We start from the raw sequence: 19,745 nt of genomic DNA, 5'->3' as shown, positions 1-19,745 counted from the left end.
CTGGAAAGAAACCAAGCCCTGAGTGTATTGCTAAAACAGGAGGCAGAGGCAAAGACTGGTGTTCTTTCCTCAAAGACATGTTGAAATGTAATCCTTCCTTTATTGCAGCCCTGGGTGCTTCCCCTGCTCTCCCAGAGCAGTTTCTATTCCCTTTAAAATTCTGCAGAGCCCAAAGTGTACAACAGCAGCCACTGTATAAATAAATCAAAAATAGAAATCAACCAACCCCTCAACTTCAGGACCTCCCAGCCTCTGCAGAGAAGACAACCTCTCCCAGTGAGCTATTCCCCACATCCTGCTCAAGAGGGTAAAGCTGGGGCTCCTTCCTAACCCTGCCACGCCAAGTCTGATCCCCACACCTGCACTGCTGCAGCAGCAGGTCTGGCTTTCACATGGTCCTTTCCTTCCTCAGCCATCAGTGAGCTCCGAGGATGAGGCTGGAAGGCAGGGAATGACCCAGAGACGGACTCACAGCCACGACTCCTCCCCAAGGGCAGACAGGCAGCAAAGGCAGAGCACATTTCAGCTGGAGTTCCCAATCTGCCCTCCCTGCTGGAGCACAGCTGGTGCTGCTGGAATGCACAGTTTGCAGTGCTCTAATCCAATTACGACTTTTGTAATGGTCAGAGTTCTGCTTTCACCCTGGCACAGCCATCCTGTGCATGCTGACCACTGCTAATCAATTCTCGGCAGCTGCAGTCTGTTTTCCTACCCCTGGTTCAGACACCACGGGGGCAAAATACCCAAGACAAGTACTCACATGATGCAGCCAGGCTGTCACAAGAGAAAAACATACCCTGAGACCATCATCTGTTTGTGTTGTGTGTTACAACAGGCAGTAACACAGCTTGGGTCCCACCTGCAAGCCCCAGGTGCTTTGGGGGGTGCTGTGAATTAGCAGGGCTCAGAGAAGGGAAAGGGATTTGCAAGGAAACCCTCTGTAGATCCTCCTCAGAATAAGCCACCACAGTGTTGGACTCCTACCCAACCAACACCTTCCAGTCCCAAATTCTTTAGAGTTTTACTTCTGTGAGGTATTTAGGGACGTGTTTGTCTTCAAAATTACACCCCAGTGATGGGGCCTCAGTTACTCCGAGCTGCTGGTTTAATTCCCACTACCAGGAGGTCTCATCTCAGCCTCCATGTTCACTTCTCTTAAAAGGGCAAATCTGAGAAACTCCCCCAATCTGCCTGTGTTATTTTTGCCTTTTCTTTCACCTACATGGAAAGCAGCTCAGCCAAGGGAAGTTATTGTAAGCAGCTATTAAATCACTGCTCACTGTTACAGTAAAATGTAGGTTTTGATTCACTAAATGAATATTCAAAATATTTTTTTTTTAATTCTGTATCAATTCAGGTAAAGTCTTTCAAGAGAGGGAGAGAAGACATTTGGCCCTTGAAAAAACGATGAAAAATTATTATGGTGAGACAAAAAGACCTTTATATATCAGCTGCAAACTTCCACCCCCCTCTTACAGATGTGTCAGCCCTCCCTTGGAAGCTGGTTCATGGAGCCAGACAAGTTGCAACAGCAATAAAATACAGAGAGATCTTTGAAGTATGATTATAAAAACTGAAGATATATAAAGACAGACCCCTCCCTGGAAGTGTCCAAGGCCAGGTTGGACAGGGCTTGGAGCAATCTGGGCTAGTGGAAGGTGTCCCTGCCGGTGGAACAAGATGATTTTTAAGGTCCCTTCCAACCCAAACCATCCCGGGATTCTATCATATTTGTGTAGAAGAAAAATGCTTTACTGATTAAAATTCTTTCCTATGTTTTTTCCCCCAACAGTAGATTTAATGAAGTGTGGAAGATTCACACTTGTGTGTGACATTTTCAGGATGTTTTCCAAGCCAGAAGTAAACACAAACTCACCACTTTCAGCTCCGGTACGGATCGGCTCAGTGTCCATTCCTGGCTATTTACAAAGGCATCTGTGAAAGAGGAGAACATTCCCAACGTCAGGATAATGACATTTAGTGGTCTGCTGCACACAATTTCATGCCAAGGCTCTGGCTGACCAAAATTCACCCTGATTTCAGGAGACTGACAGTCCAACTTGACAAACACCAGGGGTTTGGACAAATCATATAAAAAAATCCAGAATCTCAGAAGTGCCCATTCCACACAGACCTGCCCTCAGCAGCGAGTCCACCCATCTCTCATGCCCTGGCATTTGCAAGCCCAAACTACCTCCAGGCCTTCAGGGTTCTGCAAAGACTCTTCCGGTGTATCCAGGGTTAAACCATTTCCCATCCACCTTGACACATTCCTTCCCTACAGGAAAAGCCTTGGGCTGTTTGTCACAATAAACATCAGCAACTGCAGCTGCCACCATCCTCCCCACAGGTAAATGAGAAAATTTGATGGTTCTAAAACATGTTATTTTCTACTGCACATCACACTCAGTGTCAACAACTGCAGCCAGTAGAGTCGCTGGGAACATCCCTGCCCAGGGAGGGGAAAACATCTCTTTATTCATAAAACAGGCTATTTTTCTGTAGTACAACCCAGACAGAAAGAAACCACAGAGCCATTTACTTTAGAATTCAATCAGAAGTACTGGGGGCAGGGGTTGATTTCCTGAAGAATGAATTAAGTTCATCACTGCTCCCAACAGAAACAAATTCCTTAGGGCTGCACCCAGGTCCAGCCTCACTGGCAATCCCACAGGGAGGACAGAAATAAGGCTCTCTTTTTCTAGCTCCAAGTATCATTTTGCTCCTTCCATAAAGGTCTGGCCAACTGTAAGCAAACAGAGTGTGGTCTTTCTGATACAAATCCAATCTGAATATTGATCAAAGCCTCCCAAAAGCCAGGCAAACCAGATGAGTGTCTGTGCCACACACACAGGATGCTCCTCCCGAGCAGAACAGCTCCCACTGTACAGGAATTAAACAGCAGAACAGCTCCAACTGCACAGGAATTAAACAGCAGAACAGCTCCCACTGTACAGGAATTGAACAGCAGAACAGCTCCCACTGTACAGGAATTGAACAGCACAGAGAGTCCTGGCATTCCAAACAATTCCTAATGCCACAGGAAGTAACAGGCAGAAAGCTACACCTGGTCACGTTGTCCACAGGGGAGCAAAGGTTCTGCAAGCCACTGCTCCCCCTCCAACACACGCATCAGCTGAGGGAAAAGGCTCTTTCATTTGATCTTTTCATCTGGAGAATAAAGAACCTGGAGGTAATTCCCTATCCTCACTAACTTAAAAGACCATCCAAGCTTTCCCAGTGACCAACCGAAAACAATCTCAAAGCAAACCTGTATTTGCCAGTGTATCTCTATTAATAAATAAATTACTTTTGCTTCAATATTACAAAAAGAACCATCAGCCAGGAATTTGGAAGCCTTCACTGGGATGGACACTGAACTACCCACTGACCAAGTTGGTTCTCAGAGGAATTCCTCAGGAAGGAATGATTTATTCCAAATTAATCCCAAGACCCATGGAAGTTCAGGTGAAAAGGTCAAATACTTAGAACATCACAGACAATCCCAGGGATTTGCCTTTTCTTCCTAAATAAAGGAAATTAACTTACAGCTACAGCACGACCCAAACACTGGATCCCTCACACCAGAGCCGGCAAAGCCCAAATTGTGAAGTCCACAAAAATCCTCTGCTGAAGCACCAAACCCCCCAACTACCACATGTGGATTTAAACATATTGGAAGAGATTTGCATAATAAACAGAACCACATGTATGAAGTTGACTGTTTGCATTATTGCCCGACTCTGGAATTCAAGTGAACTCAACCTTCATGTCTCACTACAGACTGTACATATGAAAGGAATGACTTTTGTCAATAATTAATCACAGTTGCATGTGCTGCTCATTTAACTTCTGCATCAGTGATCAAAAGCACCACACACTCACAGTGTCACTTGTGTCTTTTTAAAGCAGGCACCAAGATCATTTAAATTGCATTCTCCTTGCCTAGTTTACTTTTCCCCAACATGGTCTTCGGTTTTTTTTCATGTCCACCACCACATTCAGAGTTTCTCAGTTCCACTTCCACATCACTACATTAAAGCACAAACTCCAACAAGATCCTTGGCTATTTTTAAAACCTCAGTTTAGTAACTCAGCTCCACCCAGAGGAACCTTCTATCTCAGTTCCAGCACTAAGAATGAGATGTATGCTCTATTTTGGTTCCCCATGAATCCCAGAAGGTTGGAAGGGACCTGAAAGTTCATCTCATTCCACCTCTGCCATGGGCAGGGACACCTTCCACTATTCCAGGCTGCTCCAAGCCCCATCCAACCTGGCCTTCGGCACTTCCAGGGATGGGGCAACACGTGTTGGGGTGAAATCTCAGGGGTTGGTGGCCATTCTTGGCCAGGTCTGTGCACTCCAAGGCACAGAACAGCAGACAGCTCCCAGAAAAGCCCCACTCAAAATTTTCAAACAGAAAAATTTACTTCTTCAAAGCCAGGAATTATCACTAAAAACTAAATATTCGCAGCACAAAGTAAAGAGAGACAACATCCATCATTTGGAAGAGGGGAGCAAAGTCACACATGAAAACTGGAGGGGTTTCACAGCCTTTCTGGAAACAACCACAGCCCCAGCCTGCCCCAGTGTCCAGCAGTCTGTTTCATCCCAGCCTTGAATTTGAATGCTGGAAGCCCTCTCCTAAATCCACTCACTTTCCTGCCATGGGCAGTTGCAGCAAGGTAGCTCATCAGACCTCAGAGTCAACAGTTTTAACTGGGGCCAATTAGATTTACATCACCCTCTCCATCCTTTGGGCCCCTCTGCTCAAAGAACCCCCCCAAGCCAGTAAAGTCTGTCTGTTGATTAATATTTTAGGAGAGCCTAAGCTGCCTCAAAACCATCCCAGCAGCCCCCCATGGGCAGTGCCAGCACAGCAGCCTCTCCCCCACCGGCCCTTGTGCCACTAACCTTGTTTTGCCCTTTTTTCCCCCCAAATCTCTCACAGCTTTCTCTGCCTCTGATCCAGATGAAAACCCAGTGGCAAACCTGACCAAAAGGAGGGATGAGGGAAGGGCGGGTAGATGTCTCTGCAGGACAACATGAAAAGATTGAAATCTTCCACAATTCTTGGAAAGCTTCTTAGCAAGAGCTTCCCTCAGGCAATCCCAACATTCCTTTGCTGTCCTTTTAAATGAGGAAAAGCTATAAATAAATAAAAAATAGAAAAGTCATGGGATTTCTCTGGAAACACTCAGCAAAAGATCCTTTTTGCTAAGAACGGGAGCCCTCAAAAACACATGAATGAAGTTAAAAGTACCAACAGCCACATCGCACCCTGCTCCCTCTTCAATAATTTCTGCATTACAAGCAATATTTAGAGTTACTTCTGACTTTGAAATAAAAACCTGAGAGTGAAAAGGTACAGAAAATATTCCTACAAGCTCCCACTTGCCCACGAGGATGCACACGAGGCCACACGTGTCTTTCTTGGAGCCGTATCAAAGCAGCACTTTCAGGACGTGCTTCCCAAAGCTCCTGTGCTAATTTTCTTAGTAAAGAGGGAAATGTGCAGCTTTTGGGTTGAGACTTGTGATACTCCTCAAAGATGCATTTTTCAGGAGGGGTAATCTCACAGCACATCCTCCCAACCCAGCCCCCTTCACTTCAAGTCAAAGCACCGATTCAGTTCCAACAGAAAACAGCAGGAAAACATCCTGACATGTTTATTTTTAAGCTTTGCATAAAATATTATTTGGAAGAGTGTGTCACGTTCCAAAAGGCCCTTTTTTCATCTTATATGGGGCTCTGAGCAACCTGCTCCAGTGGAAGGCATCCCTGCCCATGGCAGGGGGTGGAATGGGATGAGCTTTAAGGTTCCTTCCAAACCAAACCATTCTGTGATTCTGTGAATTTTCTCATTTATCTCAGACCTGTTTAAAAAAAAAAACAAAACAAAAAAACACCCCAAAAACCAGTTTTTCATATAGATTCTATCTGTTTATATGTTTATATGGTGTAATATATATTACACCAAACAATAGCTACAAAGCAATAACAAACAAAACACTTAGAAAAGCAATTCAGCAGTATCAGGATAATTTAAGGTTTTTTCCTTCCTCACTCAGTTTGATTAGAATTATGGATTATCTGGCTTCACACTGTATGCCAGTAAGGAGATGGGTAGTTGCAGCAGTAATTCCTAACAGTCCCCTTTTTTCTTTCTTGAATTGCAGCTGTCATTTATAATTCTAGGGCAGTTTAAGCAAAAAGCAGCATTGCAGGGTGGCCCTGTCCCCTCCAAGCCCTCCTCCCTCCAGCTCCAGGTGGGAACCCCAGCCAGGCTCTGGGAATCACATCCCAGCACTGCCCAGCACTGTGTTTACACCTGGTTAACAGCATTAATGCACACACTGCAGAGGAGTCACAAAAACTGCCACAGAGCAACTCAGCTACAGCCCTAAAGGCAGAGGGACTGGGGCAGCTGTCAGTTTAAGGCTCCTCCCCTCCCTCCCAACGTTGTCAGGATGGATAAAATCCCACAGTTCCAACATAAATGTTTGATATTGGACAGATTTATTGCTGGCCATCCCCACTTGCTAATTGTAAATGGGAGAACAGCTCTAAGCTCAGCACCTTTAAGGCATCAGGCACCTCAGCCCAACCTCGTCAGAGCCCTGCAGATGTCTGACATCTGAAAAACCTTCCCCTGTAACTGAGACCTGTATTAAACAGATATTTAGGTCAAACCCCTAATCTCTCTTCCAACAGCAGCTGGCAGCTGCAGTAGTGTTATCCTTTGTGCTGCCATGGAAACAAAGGGAGGACCAGGATGCAAAGAGCTGCACACCCTCCACAGCCAGGAGCCAGCCTTTCCCAAAATTCACTGCTGGGCTCTCACATGGCTCTTGGGTTCTGTCTGGAACTTTTAAATTGCTGATATTAAGAGGGTTTTAGTTGCTGCCAGTATTGCCCCTCATCTCTCTCACAGCCACACTCAACCTTGCTCAAAACAGTTTTTGGGTGGGTGCAGAGGCGTTATCTCCTCGGCTCCCACAGCTGGGGTAACCCCACACTCCCTAAAACAGCACGGAATGATGGATAATGTATGCAAGTATACTCCCAAAACCAGACTCACGTTTGAAGTTTTACATCTAACACCACCAAATTATTTGTTTTGTCTGTAAATATAATATAGCTCCAACCACAACTTGTCATCTTAGCCCTCCCCACCCCCCCAAAACAGCCCCTCAAAAACCCCAAAACCAAACAGACTATTATTTCAGCTCTAAGCGGTTTACAAGGAAAAATAAATTACATACTTAATAAGAAAACCTTCCCATTCCCTGTGTTTTCCCAGCAGGTCGGGTCCTGGAGCTGACACACAGTTGGTGTAAGAGAAATTATTATCCCAGAGATGAAATACAGTTTTCTCTTGAGGTAACTCTTGTTGGGAGAAGCAAAGTACACAGCAACAAGGGATGTTCTGAGTGAGGACCATCAGGATTCCAGCTCAATTCCAGTACAATGCACATTTCTTAATACTCATCCTCACCCCCAGGAGAAAAGTGACACCCCTTTTCCAACAGGGCAATGACAACCCCACCAAGAGCTTGAAAGGAATACAGAAAGCTGACACAGAGAAAATTAAAGCATCACTGTAATAAAACTGCCCCCTGCTCCAATAAAACTGGGGAAGGAAATGATCATCTCTGCCGTGCAATGGAATAACACATCTTTTTTTCAGGCAATAAACTGCATTTTTGTAAGCACCAAAGCCTCAGAGAAATGGAGGTAAACACACAATTACAGCAGTATTGGAGTCCAGGAAGAAAAAGAAGGCATTGGAGATGAAATGTTTAGTAAATGCCTTGTTTTGTTGGGTCTACCCAAAAGCAGGGCAGTGTCAAAGGTGAGGTCTGTTTTCCACCACCTCCTGTCCCAGGGGAAGGGCAGTGCCAGCACAGGAAAGATTATCCCCTGTGTAACCAAGTGAAAACCTGGAGATAAGAGTTTGAGCTGTTCCAGCCACACTCAGAACAGCAGGAGGGAGAATCCAGGACTGAACCCATGTCCCAGCAAAGATGTCCAAAGTACCCAAAATGACAGCAATCGTAGCCCACGCTGCCTCTCCCGACCACAGAGACAAACAGGGAATTAGCCTTTCTTATCCAAAACTGAATATTAATGAGGAACCTTCCTGTGAAGCATCCAAGATGAAAAGGGACAGCTCCTACAGCTGGCACAAGAAGAATCGGTGGCAAAGGACAAATTAAAAAAGATGAATTGGAGGAAAACAAAAAGAATATTTTAAAACAATATGGAAACAGATTTTGTCTGGCAAGGCAGAAAGAAAAGTCACAAAGTCACAGCAGAGATGCAAAAAAGTGACTGAGACTCTTTGCTTGGCAGGCTGAAAAGACTTTCAGCTTTTCAGATAGGCAAAAAATTAACCAGGGGAACTTGGTGCCTACTTAGCTGAGAAGAACACAGTTATCAGGGAATATCCTGAGCTAAAAGGGACCCACAAGGACCATCCAGTCCAACCCTCAGCCCTGCCCAGGCCCATCCCCCAGAGTCACCCCCTGTGCCCCAGAGGATCATCCAAACCCTCCTGGAGCTCTGGCAGCCTTGGGGCTGTGCCCACTGCCCTGGGGAGCCTGGGCAGTGCCCACCCAGCCTCTGGGGGAAGAACCTTTTCCTGAGATCCACTAAACTTCCCTGACACAGCTTTAGCAACAATACTCAATAAAACCCAAGTATACCATGAGTCAGCCTGCTCAGGATTTCCACCACTGTGACTGCACAGAAGAGTCTGTGCTGGGGTAACACCTGAGCATCACCCAAATTTAATCAGCAGAACGTGAAGCAGGTTGTGGCAAATGAGTAAAACCACAGCAAGCTCTGGGGGGAACAAAGGCACAGGAGAAAGGAGATAAAGGGACTATCAAGTCACGCTTCATAAAACGGTGACAAAAGCACAAACACTTAAGACTGGCAAACACCAAACCCCAGACAAAAAATTTACAGGGACCTGCAGTAATAGGACAAGGCTTCCCACTGCCAGAGGGCAGGGTTAGATGGGATACTGGGAAGGAATTCTCCCCTGTGAGGGTGGGGAGGCCCTGCACAGGTTGCCCAGAGAAGCTGTGGCTGCCCCATCCCTGGGAGTGTCCAAGGCCAGGTTGGACGGGGCTTGGAGCAACCTGGGCTAGTGGAAGGTGTCCCTGCCCATGGCAAAGGGTGGAATGAGATGAGCTTTGAGGTCCCTTCCAAGCCCAACCACGCTGTGAGTGAACAAGCAGTTCAGGCAGGAGCAGCCCTTCCCCACAGACACAACCCCCAGTACTGCACTCCCTGCTGTGCATTCCTGCTCAGGGCTCCCACTGCCAGGGTCCTGCAGGGACTCACAGCTCAATTGTCTTTCAGATTATAACAAAGGGGAAAACTATTGGGCTGGGGTTTAATCTGCCTCTTACTAGTTTCACAACACACTTGTTAATCCTTAGGCAGGAAGGGATAAACCAGAGTGACTCCATCTTTACCTTCCCCTCCTCTCTCACAATGACCCCTCTTGCCTTCCCCTCCCCAGGCTGCCCCACTGCTCAGTGGGAGGCTCCTGCCTGGACCAAACACTGTCTTTCTAACACCCCTTTTTGCTCTCCTATACCTATTTCCAGAGGTGAGGTCCACCATCGCCCCCCAAAGCCTCCTGAGATGGCCACACTAGGCCTTTTTAATGGAAACAGGATCACAGAATCCTTTAGTTCGGAAAAGACCTCTGAGATCACAGAGTAACCTTTGACTGATCACTTCCTTGTCAACTAGACCAGAGCACTAAGAGACAGGACAACTTGCTCTGTTCTCTCCTCTCTGCTTTGAGCCCTGCAGAGCCCTCTGGGTGGGATTTCCAGAGAGCTCTTCCCTGATCTCTGGCCGAGATCTCTGCCCAGACTTACAGCTCACTGAGAGCTGTGACACGAGTCAGCCTGTCCTCTGCCTGTGCCACCCTCCCCAGCCACCCACAGCAAGTTCAATCCTCCAGGATATCCGTCACCAACCACCCCAAGGTTCGCCTGGAGCTCTGCACAACCTGGTTTTCACTTTCCCAGGGCATTTATCATTATCTTAACTTGAAGAGGCTGCAGCAGATTCCTCCAAGGTTTGCTGCTGGGTTTTTTTTTCAATGGGAAAAATCATTTATTCCTATACATGATTTTCTTATTTTGAAAAGGTTTTATACACAAGAGGACCCTCCCTCTTATCTGATGGCAGCTCAGCTCAAGTCTTCAGGCAGAGAAATTCTCGCAGTCACCAAAATGAACAGATTTCCCCTACAGAACTCTAGTAAACACGAGGTATGATTTCCCCCATAAAAGCAGAGCCTGCCCTTCCTCAGTGCCTCATTTCCCCATCCATCTACAGACGGGGATTATTACTCTCCATTCCAGCTTGGTGCTTGCACACTCTGAGTGTGATTAATGTGGACAGAGGCAAACTCTGCCCCTCATCACACCCCAGCAGCCACGATGAAGTCAGTGCAGTTTAATGGGTGTGATCCAGTAACTCAGTTAAACCCATACCCTCCCCATCCCTAAATGCTCTTCCCTCTCAGGGAACCTGCACACAAGACCACAAGTGATGGTGTGACTGAGGGTTCTTTATTCCTTGCTGCCCTGGACCATCTGGTGCAGCCACAGCACACAGGTGCCAAAACAGACAGTATCCAAGTTCAGTGACTTACACATCCACTCATGGCCCAACTTCCTTGCTTGCCCACCAAAAGCTGTGCTCTGGCATCATCTGATGGGCTTTTATTTGAGGCTCCAGAGAGCGGGCCCAGCGTGTTTGTACAGAAGTACATCTCCAAAAACAGCTCCCCTCTCCACAAGGGAAATGATGACTTGTTTATGCAACACATTTCTGAAAACATTTTTTAGAACTGGAGTCATGTCTCCCAGATTGCTATGCTGGTTGTCAAAACAGAGCCTCTTTTTCCCTGACTATACCATATGCAATCCTAAATCCACTTTCCCTAACTTGATATCACCCATGCAAGATTTGGAGATGATCAGTGGAAAACACACAAATGAGACACTGTTCTCCAGAGAACGGCCCAGCAGGAATAATCTGAGAAGGTTTATATTTATTAGCCTGATGCACATCTAACTTGTTTAAACAAGGCTTTTGTCAAACGTCAAAAAAAAGTTCCTGCAATCCAAGGCTTGCTCTCCAAGGGAATTAATGCTGAGCTGCAACCAATGCACAAGCCTTGGTTACAGCAACAAGGAAACACTGCAAAGGGGCCCCATTTTATTTCCAGGGCGCACAGACCTGCTAAGAGAGAAAGGTTTATTCCCTGGGGCCAAGATGGAGAACCTGGAGCGGGAAACTGGGGTGGAAGCAGGTCCTGGGAACACCTGCTCTGTATCTGTGTGGATGGGACTGTCTCCTTGACCTCATGGGTGAGGAGAGGGTCCCCTGACACTTCCCAGTACAGGCAGATGCCCTGGATGCTCTCCCTGCCCTGTCTCCTTCCCCAGGGGAATGCCCAGACTCAGCTTTGGCAGCACACAAAGCAGTGCAGACACTCAGCTCAGGTGCTTCCCCTGCCCAATTAGTTTTTAGTTTCCTGTAATAAGGATTGAACATGCTGCCTAGGAGACTGTTATCCACCAAAACATTAAACCATCACAGATCCATCAGAGCATCCCTAAAAACCTGGGAATTATCACTGCACAGCTGAGCAAGGGACCAGGTCCTGGAGCTGAGAGAAAGCCAAGCAAGGAGGGAAGGGCTCAGCACCTTTTACATGAAAACTGTCTAAAACATAACAGTTCATAAAGGTAATGTGTGACTAAATGCTTCATTAGCAAAGAGTTTCCTTCCCCAACTTCCTATTTAAAAAGGACCTGCTATCTCCAGGCATTTCAAAAAACATGGGACCCGTGCAAGTATTTATTTTGGAAACTCAAACTATTGGTCAGATGAACTTTAGACTCAGTGACTGTAACACAAAGCCTCTTTCAACAACTCTCACTGGCAGATAAAGCTGCAAGTTTGTAGGAAGCCAGAAGTGAGGAAATCAACCTCCGGGATCCCAAGGTGCAGCAGCTCTCGCTCCTTCACCTTTGCCCTCCTGGAAGTGTGTCCCAGCTCACTCTCCACCCTCCTGGAGAGGCCTCACAGTCCATCCTACACCCCCTGAACAATCAGTGCAACATCTGAGATCAAAATCAAGACAGAACCACTGCAAGCACCAGCTTACTAATCCTTCTCCATTTGAGGCTTATAAAGCTGAACCTTTAGCTTTGCTAAAACTGGTAATACAACATTTTTTAAAAACACTAATTCAGGAATCAAACTGTTGTGGGTCTCTGCAAAAATCCTGCCCTCTGGCTACGTTCTTATTTGTGTTTCCTGCGTGAAGTGTGTTTTCCAAGCTTCACCAGGTTCCCATCACCTCAGGCACGTACTTCACACTCAAAGCACTGCACTAGAAATGGTATCTTTAGAGAAGCCCACACAGAGCTCAAGAATCAGAAAACTGTTTTGCTCACCTAAGAGACCGGCACCTCTGGCCTACAGTCCTGGCTCTGATGCTTGTTGCACTCACGACTGTACAACATGCAAATGACCCTTATTAAAGGAGAATTTGGAAAGGAATAATCTATTTTTGCACAAGTTCTCTTGTGCATCCTGACCTACAACATACTCTAAAAGCCAGGCTGAAAACAGACTCCTGCTAAATCCCTGCATCTAAACACTTAAAGAATTGCTCTCCCTTCAAATCCTGTTCCCTCTTAATGCCATAACCTCCTGCTGCCTTTTCACAAGGTGAGAAAGGAATTCTAGAGGCCAGTTATCCCATGATCAGCTCTGCCCCTGTGTGAAGCTGTTCTTTGGAGCCTTGTGATGGCCATGGCCGTGCCAACCAACCAGACATACTGCAAGCTTCATCTTCTGGGTGCAAACATGGCAGTTTCTCCATTTTTTCCACCTGGAGACTTTCCTCAGATTCTGCAAACCACACCTGTGCTATGAAAACACCCTGGGGTCCCCCCACACCACCCTCTGGCAGAGCAGAGCAGGGCACAGGAGAGCTTAAACCACAGCAATTTGAGATCAGGGGTGTCAAATATTTTGACCATCCTTTCTGTCAGGCACAGCAACAATGACACTGGGCTCAGCATACTGACCCCAATGTTCTGCTGATTTTTCGTTGTGAAAACAAGGCTGACAATTCCTGTCCCACCTCCCACAGTGCTCCCAAAAGCTGCTCTCTGAGGGGAACTCAGGCTACCTTTGGGATCCCACATACACAGTCGTGTGGCCAGCACACCAAGGCAGCTACTGCTGCAGATTAAAACAATTCCTGGCTCCTCCTCCCCGTTTAAAGGGCTTTAGCTTTTCCCAGGCAGCAGGACAGCCCAGTGCAGGCTGCAGCTGCTGCCAACAGCTGGAGCTGACCCCGGCAGAGCTACAGGATTTGAAGTTTTTTAAGCTACAGTGCATAAGAGTTCACATCCCAGAGTGAAAACAAAGCAAACCCCAAAATAAACTTCACTGTCTTACTAATTAAAGGGATTCGTTGCTCCAGGAAGGCCAACACAAACCACTGCTGTGGGTTAACAAGGTATTTTTAGCCCTCAGTCCTTCCAACATTTGTGCTGAGGCCGAGCAAGGAAAACCAACTACCCCTAAAGCATCATTAAAAGTTTTGTCCAGGAAGGGGGTTTCTTTGCATAACTTTATTTGAAATGTCACAGGACATTTGCATAAATGAAATCTCAGCAATACTGGAATTTCTATTCCATGACCAAGGTTTTCATTCCCTGTTGAGCAGCCAGTGAATTTTCACAGTCACCACAGACTGGTTTGGGGGTTGGAAGGGACCTTAAAGCCCATCTCATTCCACCCCCTGCCATGGGCAGGGACACCTTCCATAGCCCAGGTTGCTCCAAGCCCCATCCAACCTGGCCTTGGACACTTCCAGGGATGGAACAGCTTCAATAGAGGTATCTTATTTTAATAAATCTGGCACATTTTAACCAGCCTCTGCTGACCTTTCCATTTAGTGAAGGGGGTTTACCTGTCAACAAATAATACTGTTTATAAAATAAAAGCTGGAACTTAGCAGGGACAAGCACAGGGGAAAGGGAAAGGGTCTGAAGCCAAAAGAAAAACAAGTATTTCCAAGTTAACTGTCTTCACCTTGCTCTAGGAAACTGTGTTCTCAAAGGTATGAAAATCTCACTTCCCTGGTGAGAGTTCACTGCTTTTCTAAGAAGCCAACAAGTTCCTGCCTGAAACTCAGTCCCAGATCATGCCTGTAACGCTGTTCCAACCACATTCCAGATTTCCTTCTCCTCTAGTGCTCAAGGCATCTAAGCCCAGGATTAGTAAAATGGCATCAAATTGTTCTTCAGGGAGAGCAGAGCTGGGAAACTGAGGTGTCTAGTGCTCTGTATATTGTGTTTAGGGAAATCCAAAGCCAGTTTAATACAGAAATCTTCAGATTAAGCAGATGTGCTTATTATATGCAGGAGAATAAGGGGACAGACCTTTGTATATGGTAGAATTAAGGTATTCCCAGCAGTGAAATCTCCCTATTCCACAAAACTGTAATGCTTTCCACATTTATAGATAAATAAAACATTTAATATCCTAAATACCAACAAGACACAGCCAAGAAAACCCAACTCATTTTATAATAGGTGATTTGGGTGATCCCCAACATCTGAAATCCAAGTCTCCAGCCCATGTAATGTAGGGCAGAGGTAACTCCTGATACAAATCAGCTGCCTCCAACTAACACTTCACCTTTATCACCTGTGGAAGTGTCTCCTCCTGGGCCCAGAACCACCCACATCTCTGCTGACTCACCCAAGGGGTTTCACCACATCATGCAAATTGGAGAGCACAGTTAAGGATCTGACAAGGTCCACCCACCTAAGTATAAAACAGAATATCCACTATAAAGTAACAGCAGGATGAGTAGTTCTAGGAGCTCTTATTTATGTAAAAACAGAGTTCCAGCTTAACAACTTCCAGTTATTTTTGTGTTAAAAAGGACCTTAAAGATCAACCAATGGCAGGGACACCTTCCACTAGTCCAGGTTGCTCAGAGCCCCACCCGACCTATTCCTCCAAAACATACAATGAAAAAGGCAAAAGAATATGGATTTCAGATAATCCCTATTGTCCAACTCATTTTCCTCTTACTCAGACAGTAAGATGAATATCCCAGGACAATCTGCTCACCTTATCTGCCCTGTGCCAGCCTCCAGTGGGAGGGCACAATATTTACATATCACTTGGGACTGGTGCATTCATTGGGAAACCTAATGGAATAAGGATATCACATTGTGCTGTCCTTCCCTCTGAGAGCACCTACAGAACCTATATGAGGCCAAGAACAGGGTGAAATGGCTCACAGAAGTTTGACACAGGATCCACCTTGCCAGCTTGCATTACAAAATTAAAGTCTGAACACAAGCCTACTGCTTTTATAGAAGAAAACATCACTTTCATAAAAGAAAACAGCTGGAATCATTACCTTCCCTGGGATCAAGCTGCCCTCCTCCTTGCACCCCTGCTGCCTCCAGGCCCTGAAATGCTGCCTCCCCAGCCAGAGGCCAACGCTGCCCAGGTGCTCCTCGTAGGGTGACTCCCAACTAACCCTGCTCAGCATCACACCTGGGCACGTTCAGCAAGCCCTGTTCCACCCCAAACCCCGTGGAGACACATCACCAAATGTCTGCAGAGCTGCTGGAATCACAGAACCATTGGAAAAGACCTCCAAGATGCCATCCAACCCTACCCTCCTAGCTAAGCAAGGTGCCTATTTACAACCAGACGTGTTTGTCCTCTGTAACACCCAAGCAATTATCGTGGGAAATTATACCAAGGCTACGCTGGAAAAGAAATAACTCAAACTATGGTAACTATTAAATGGCTTTAGGCATCGTGATACAGAAGAAGAGTAACAAAATTATCTAGGGAAGAGTTATATTATGGGTTTTTTAGATGAGCTTTTCCCTACTAAAAAAGCCAGGAGGCACTAAGAGGGTTCCCAAAGAATTACTGAATGAAAAAATCTCTGTCCAGAGCAGTCTCCACAAAGGAAAAGCCCGAGATAAATGCCATAAGAAATCCACGATGGACTTCATGCTGAAAATTGCGCCTCTGAATTAAACACCTCAAGGTCACACCTAACACCAAGAACTGAAAATCTCTGACCACTCCAAGTGCTGTAGCACTGAAACCTTAAAATATCTGACTTGCCTGCCCACAAGGGTTTGATCTGCCCTTCAAGTACCCCCAGGCTGTGATCATCTCTTCAGATGCCCTGGTTCCCAAAGCCTGTCCCTCTATCCTTCCCAAGCATTCCCCACCTGCTGTGCTCATCCCCACCACCACCAAGGCTCCTGTTCCTGCACCAACAGCTCCCTGGGGGAATGCCCTGAGCATGGCAGCACCCAGGACACTGGTAAATACAGATCACTGTGCTCTCCTGGCACCTTTCAGGCCTCACCATCTCCTGCTGCCCATCAGCCCTGGACTTGTACCCTCACTGCTCATGAAGCCAAGAGAAACATGAGTGGAAGCTGTGACAGAAGACAGGGAGAGAAAACAACAAACAACACAAAAACTCCAGTTCTGCCACCATGTTCCCATGCATCCCAAAGGATGCTACATGAAAAATTTGTTTCCAGAATGATGGGAGACCTGGTCAGCTGCAGCCCAAGGGCAGCTGACGCAACTAAAGAAGGGAGAGTTTCCACCTGGAGAAAAAAGAAATCATAATGAAGTTGAAAGTTGATTTCAGACAGCTAAACTCTGCAGAGTCAGGCACTTCATCTTTTAAATTATATAGAAAAGTCACTACAGTCCTTAATATTTTCTTTAAAATGGAGTTCTGTTGAATTTCAAAAGGAACTGTTGAAAATCACAGTTTAAGAATTGGAACTCTGGGGAATAAAATGTCCAAGATGAATCACATTAGCAATTACAAGATTTTCTGCATAAGCCAAAGAATAAGCAATAGAAGTCTCCAACACTTTGATGCAGACACTGCATTTAAAAGCCTGTAATTAGTGTCACACCCAACAGAGTTACACAGTGAGCATTAAGTATACTGAAGTTACCATGAAGCATTTGTCAATGAGATCCTCATGAAGTTGGCCATCCATCCCAAAACATGAACAACATCTGACATTATGGACAAACACTCACATTAAAGGTGTCATAATGCTGCAGGAAAAGTGCCAGGCCAGGAAATCCCAGTCAGAGCGAGCCCCTGGAGCTGTGTTACAGCAGATTCTTGAGCAATACCTAAACCTGAGCTGAGGAACAACACACCACAAAATCCCCCACCTTCCCCCAAACACAGCACCAATAAATGAGAAACATGATGCCATTCTTTCAAGGCTCCTTCAGCACAGTATGTTTTCTCCTTGCAGCAATTTCAGGGCTGTTGAAGTTCTTCTCAATAATTCCCCAATTATTTCCAGAAGTGATTCATAGCATGCTGAGGGAGAAAAACTACGAACAGCTCAAGAGTCTACTGAGAACTTGAATTTTGGGTTTCATTCTTCACATTTGCTGTCCTAAGAGCAGGGCTAGAACATGCTGGACATATCTGTACAGCTGCAGTGCGATGGCTGGGATGTCAATTAGTGGAAGCCTCCACAGGGCTGGAAACATCCTGGAGCTGCAGAAACCACCTTAAAGGGACCTTAAAGAACACCCAGTCCCACCCCCTGCCATGGGCAAGGACACCTCCCACTAGCCCAGGCTGCTCCAAGCCCTGTCCAGCCTGGCCTTGGACACTTCCAGGGATCCAGGGGCAGCCACAGCTTCTCTGGGCAACCTGTGCCAGGGCCTCACCACCCTCCCAGCCCAGAACTCCTTCCCACTATCCCATCTCTCCCTGCCCTCTGGCAGTGGGAAGCCATTCCCCCTTGTCCTGTTCCTCCATCCCTTGTCCTCAGTCCCTTTCCAGCTCTCTTGGAGCCCCTTTAGGCACTGGAAGGGACTCTCAGTTCTCCCTGAAGCCTTCTCTTCTCCAGGCTGAACAATCCCAATTCATTCCTGAAAATTCAGGTGACCAGTGTCATGGTTTGAGATAGCCCCAAAATCCAATTCCCTAGCTCCATTCCCCCTCCCACATCTCAACTTAATGTGAGATGGGTTTTTCCAGACAAAACACGCCAGACTCAAAGTGGGGGAAAGGGAATATATTACAATGACTGTAGAAATAAATACCATATCACATTATACACATGATCACAACTATCTCTACCATGACATATAGTATTTACAATGGACCAGATCTCTTCTCCCCTCCAAATAAAAGTCCAGGAGGGAAAGAAGGACAGATCCCTTCCAGTCCTTAAGCAGCAGCATCTTCTGAGGCAGCATTCTGTCTTCTTCACATTGATGCAGCAGCTTTGGCTGGCTTTCTGCCAGCATCCAGGAGGGAGGTATCCAACCTCTCTCGGCCCCATCGCCTCCAACCGAGGGGTCTTCCGTGGGCTTCGTAACCCCAGACAAGGTCGTATCATCACGTCATATCACGAAGACACAGGGGGGTCTTCGTGACGGTCTGGTATCTCTTGCAGGGCCTCTGTGCCCTGTCTCTCAGGCTGCCACCGTGGCAGCAGTGCAAGGGGGGGGAGCCAAGGTCAACTCCCCCCGCATTCCTCTGGCCATCCCGGTCCAGCTCCGGGACGCTCTGAGCTTCTCAGCTCCTCTCACTCTCCGGTGCTGCATGTCTAAAACTCTTCTCCTTAATAGGAGTCCATCTCCCTCTTTTCTCAGAGGGATCTCAAAGGAGTTTTGGGGGCTGGTACAGTCTTACCCCCAGAACTCTGTCTCTCAGGCTGCTGGCTCTCTTTCTCCCGGCTCTCCTTCCAGGAGTCCTTTCTCTGGTGCTGCATGTTGCTTCTGCTGCTCCTTCAGTTCAGTTCTTATCTCTGGCTCTCTCCCACCGTTTCTCTGGTCAGTGCCTGCTGCTGCTCTGCGCCCATGGAGAAAACATCTCCCGGCATAACTACAGGCACCTAGCCCAGCTTTATGCTGTTCCAGGTCCCTGCAGCCCCCCAGCCAGGGGCTGGGAGGCCCCAGAGGGCCCAAGGGGCTCAGAGCCCCTTCCTCGTGGCTCTACAACATGGCCACCTCTCCTCAACAACCAAACTACAACTCATCTCTTCCGGTGAGCTTGTGGGATGTTGACATTTTTGCAGGAGCGCCCATTGGACAGAACTTCAAAACTTCCAGGGGTTTCCACCCCTTGGGGTCTACCACTTTTCTTAGCCTCTGGGGGAAAACAAGGTCCAAACCACTACACCAGAAACTCAAAGACCTCAAAAGCAGGTCTGCCATTCCAACTGCATTTACACAAACAGTCTCCAACTCACATCCCAGTTGCAGCATCCCAGAGACACTCCTGAAACCCCCAACAAAACAGCAAAAGCCTCACAACCACTTGAGGCCCAAGGTTTTGAGCACAAGTCATACACTGGAAAAAACAAGACATTAAAGTGAAAAAGAAGTGAGAGCACTACAAGGCTGCTTATTCCAACACCCAGCTATCTTATTGCTTCTGCAATCACATTTTCCTAGGTTTGGCCTGCTGGGTGCATATTCCACTAAGCAAACATTAAGAAATAAAGGTGGTGAAATTCACTGTAAGTGATTTCATGAGTTGGAATTAAACACAAGCGATTTTTTAACTCAAATCTACCCAGCCCAGAGAGAGAGAGAGAGAGAGGGCACAGCCTGACTCTGAACTCCT

The 19,745-nt window shown here is 46.7% G+C and overlaps 1 protein-coding gene across 4 annotated transcripts in view; it reads right to left on the bottom strand.

Moving 5' to 3' along the window:
• The window catches only part of AGAP1 (ArfGAP with GTPase domain, ankyrin repeat and PH domain 1), a 280,544-nt gene that overhangs the window by 206,855 nt on the left and 53,944 nt on the right, over positions 1 to 19,745 (bottom strand). For all 4 annotated transcript variants that reach the window (XM_018084483.3, XM_029964414.1, XM_029964416.1 and 1 more), the window contains exon 2: positions 1,877 to 1,935. In XM_018084483.3, the coding sequence (XP_017939972.1) occupies positions 1,877 to 1,935 (59 nt within the window). The remainder of the gene's footprint in view (positions 1 to 1,876; positions 1,936 to 19,745) is intronic.

The sequence above is a fragment of the Manacus vitellinus genome, unplaced genomic scaffold, assembly GCF_001715985.3.
Source record: "Manacus vitellinus isolate BGI_N305 unplaced genomic scaffold, ASM171598v3 scaffold_71_pilon, whole genome shotgun sequence".
NCBI lineage: Eukaryota > Metazoa > Chordata > Aves > Passeriformes > Pipridae > Manacus > Manacus vitellinus.
The sequence above is the reverse complement of the archived record's forward strand: the minus strand, read 5'-3'. Positions and strand labels throughout refer to the sequence as shown.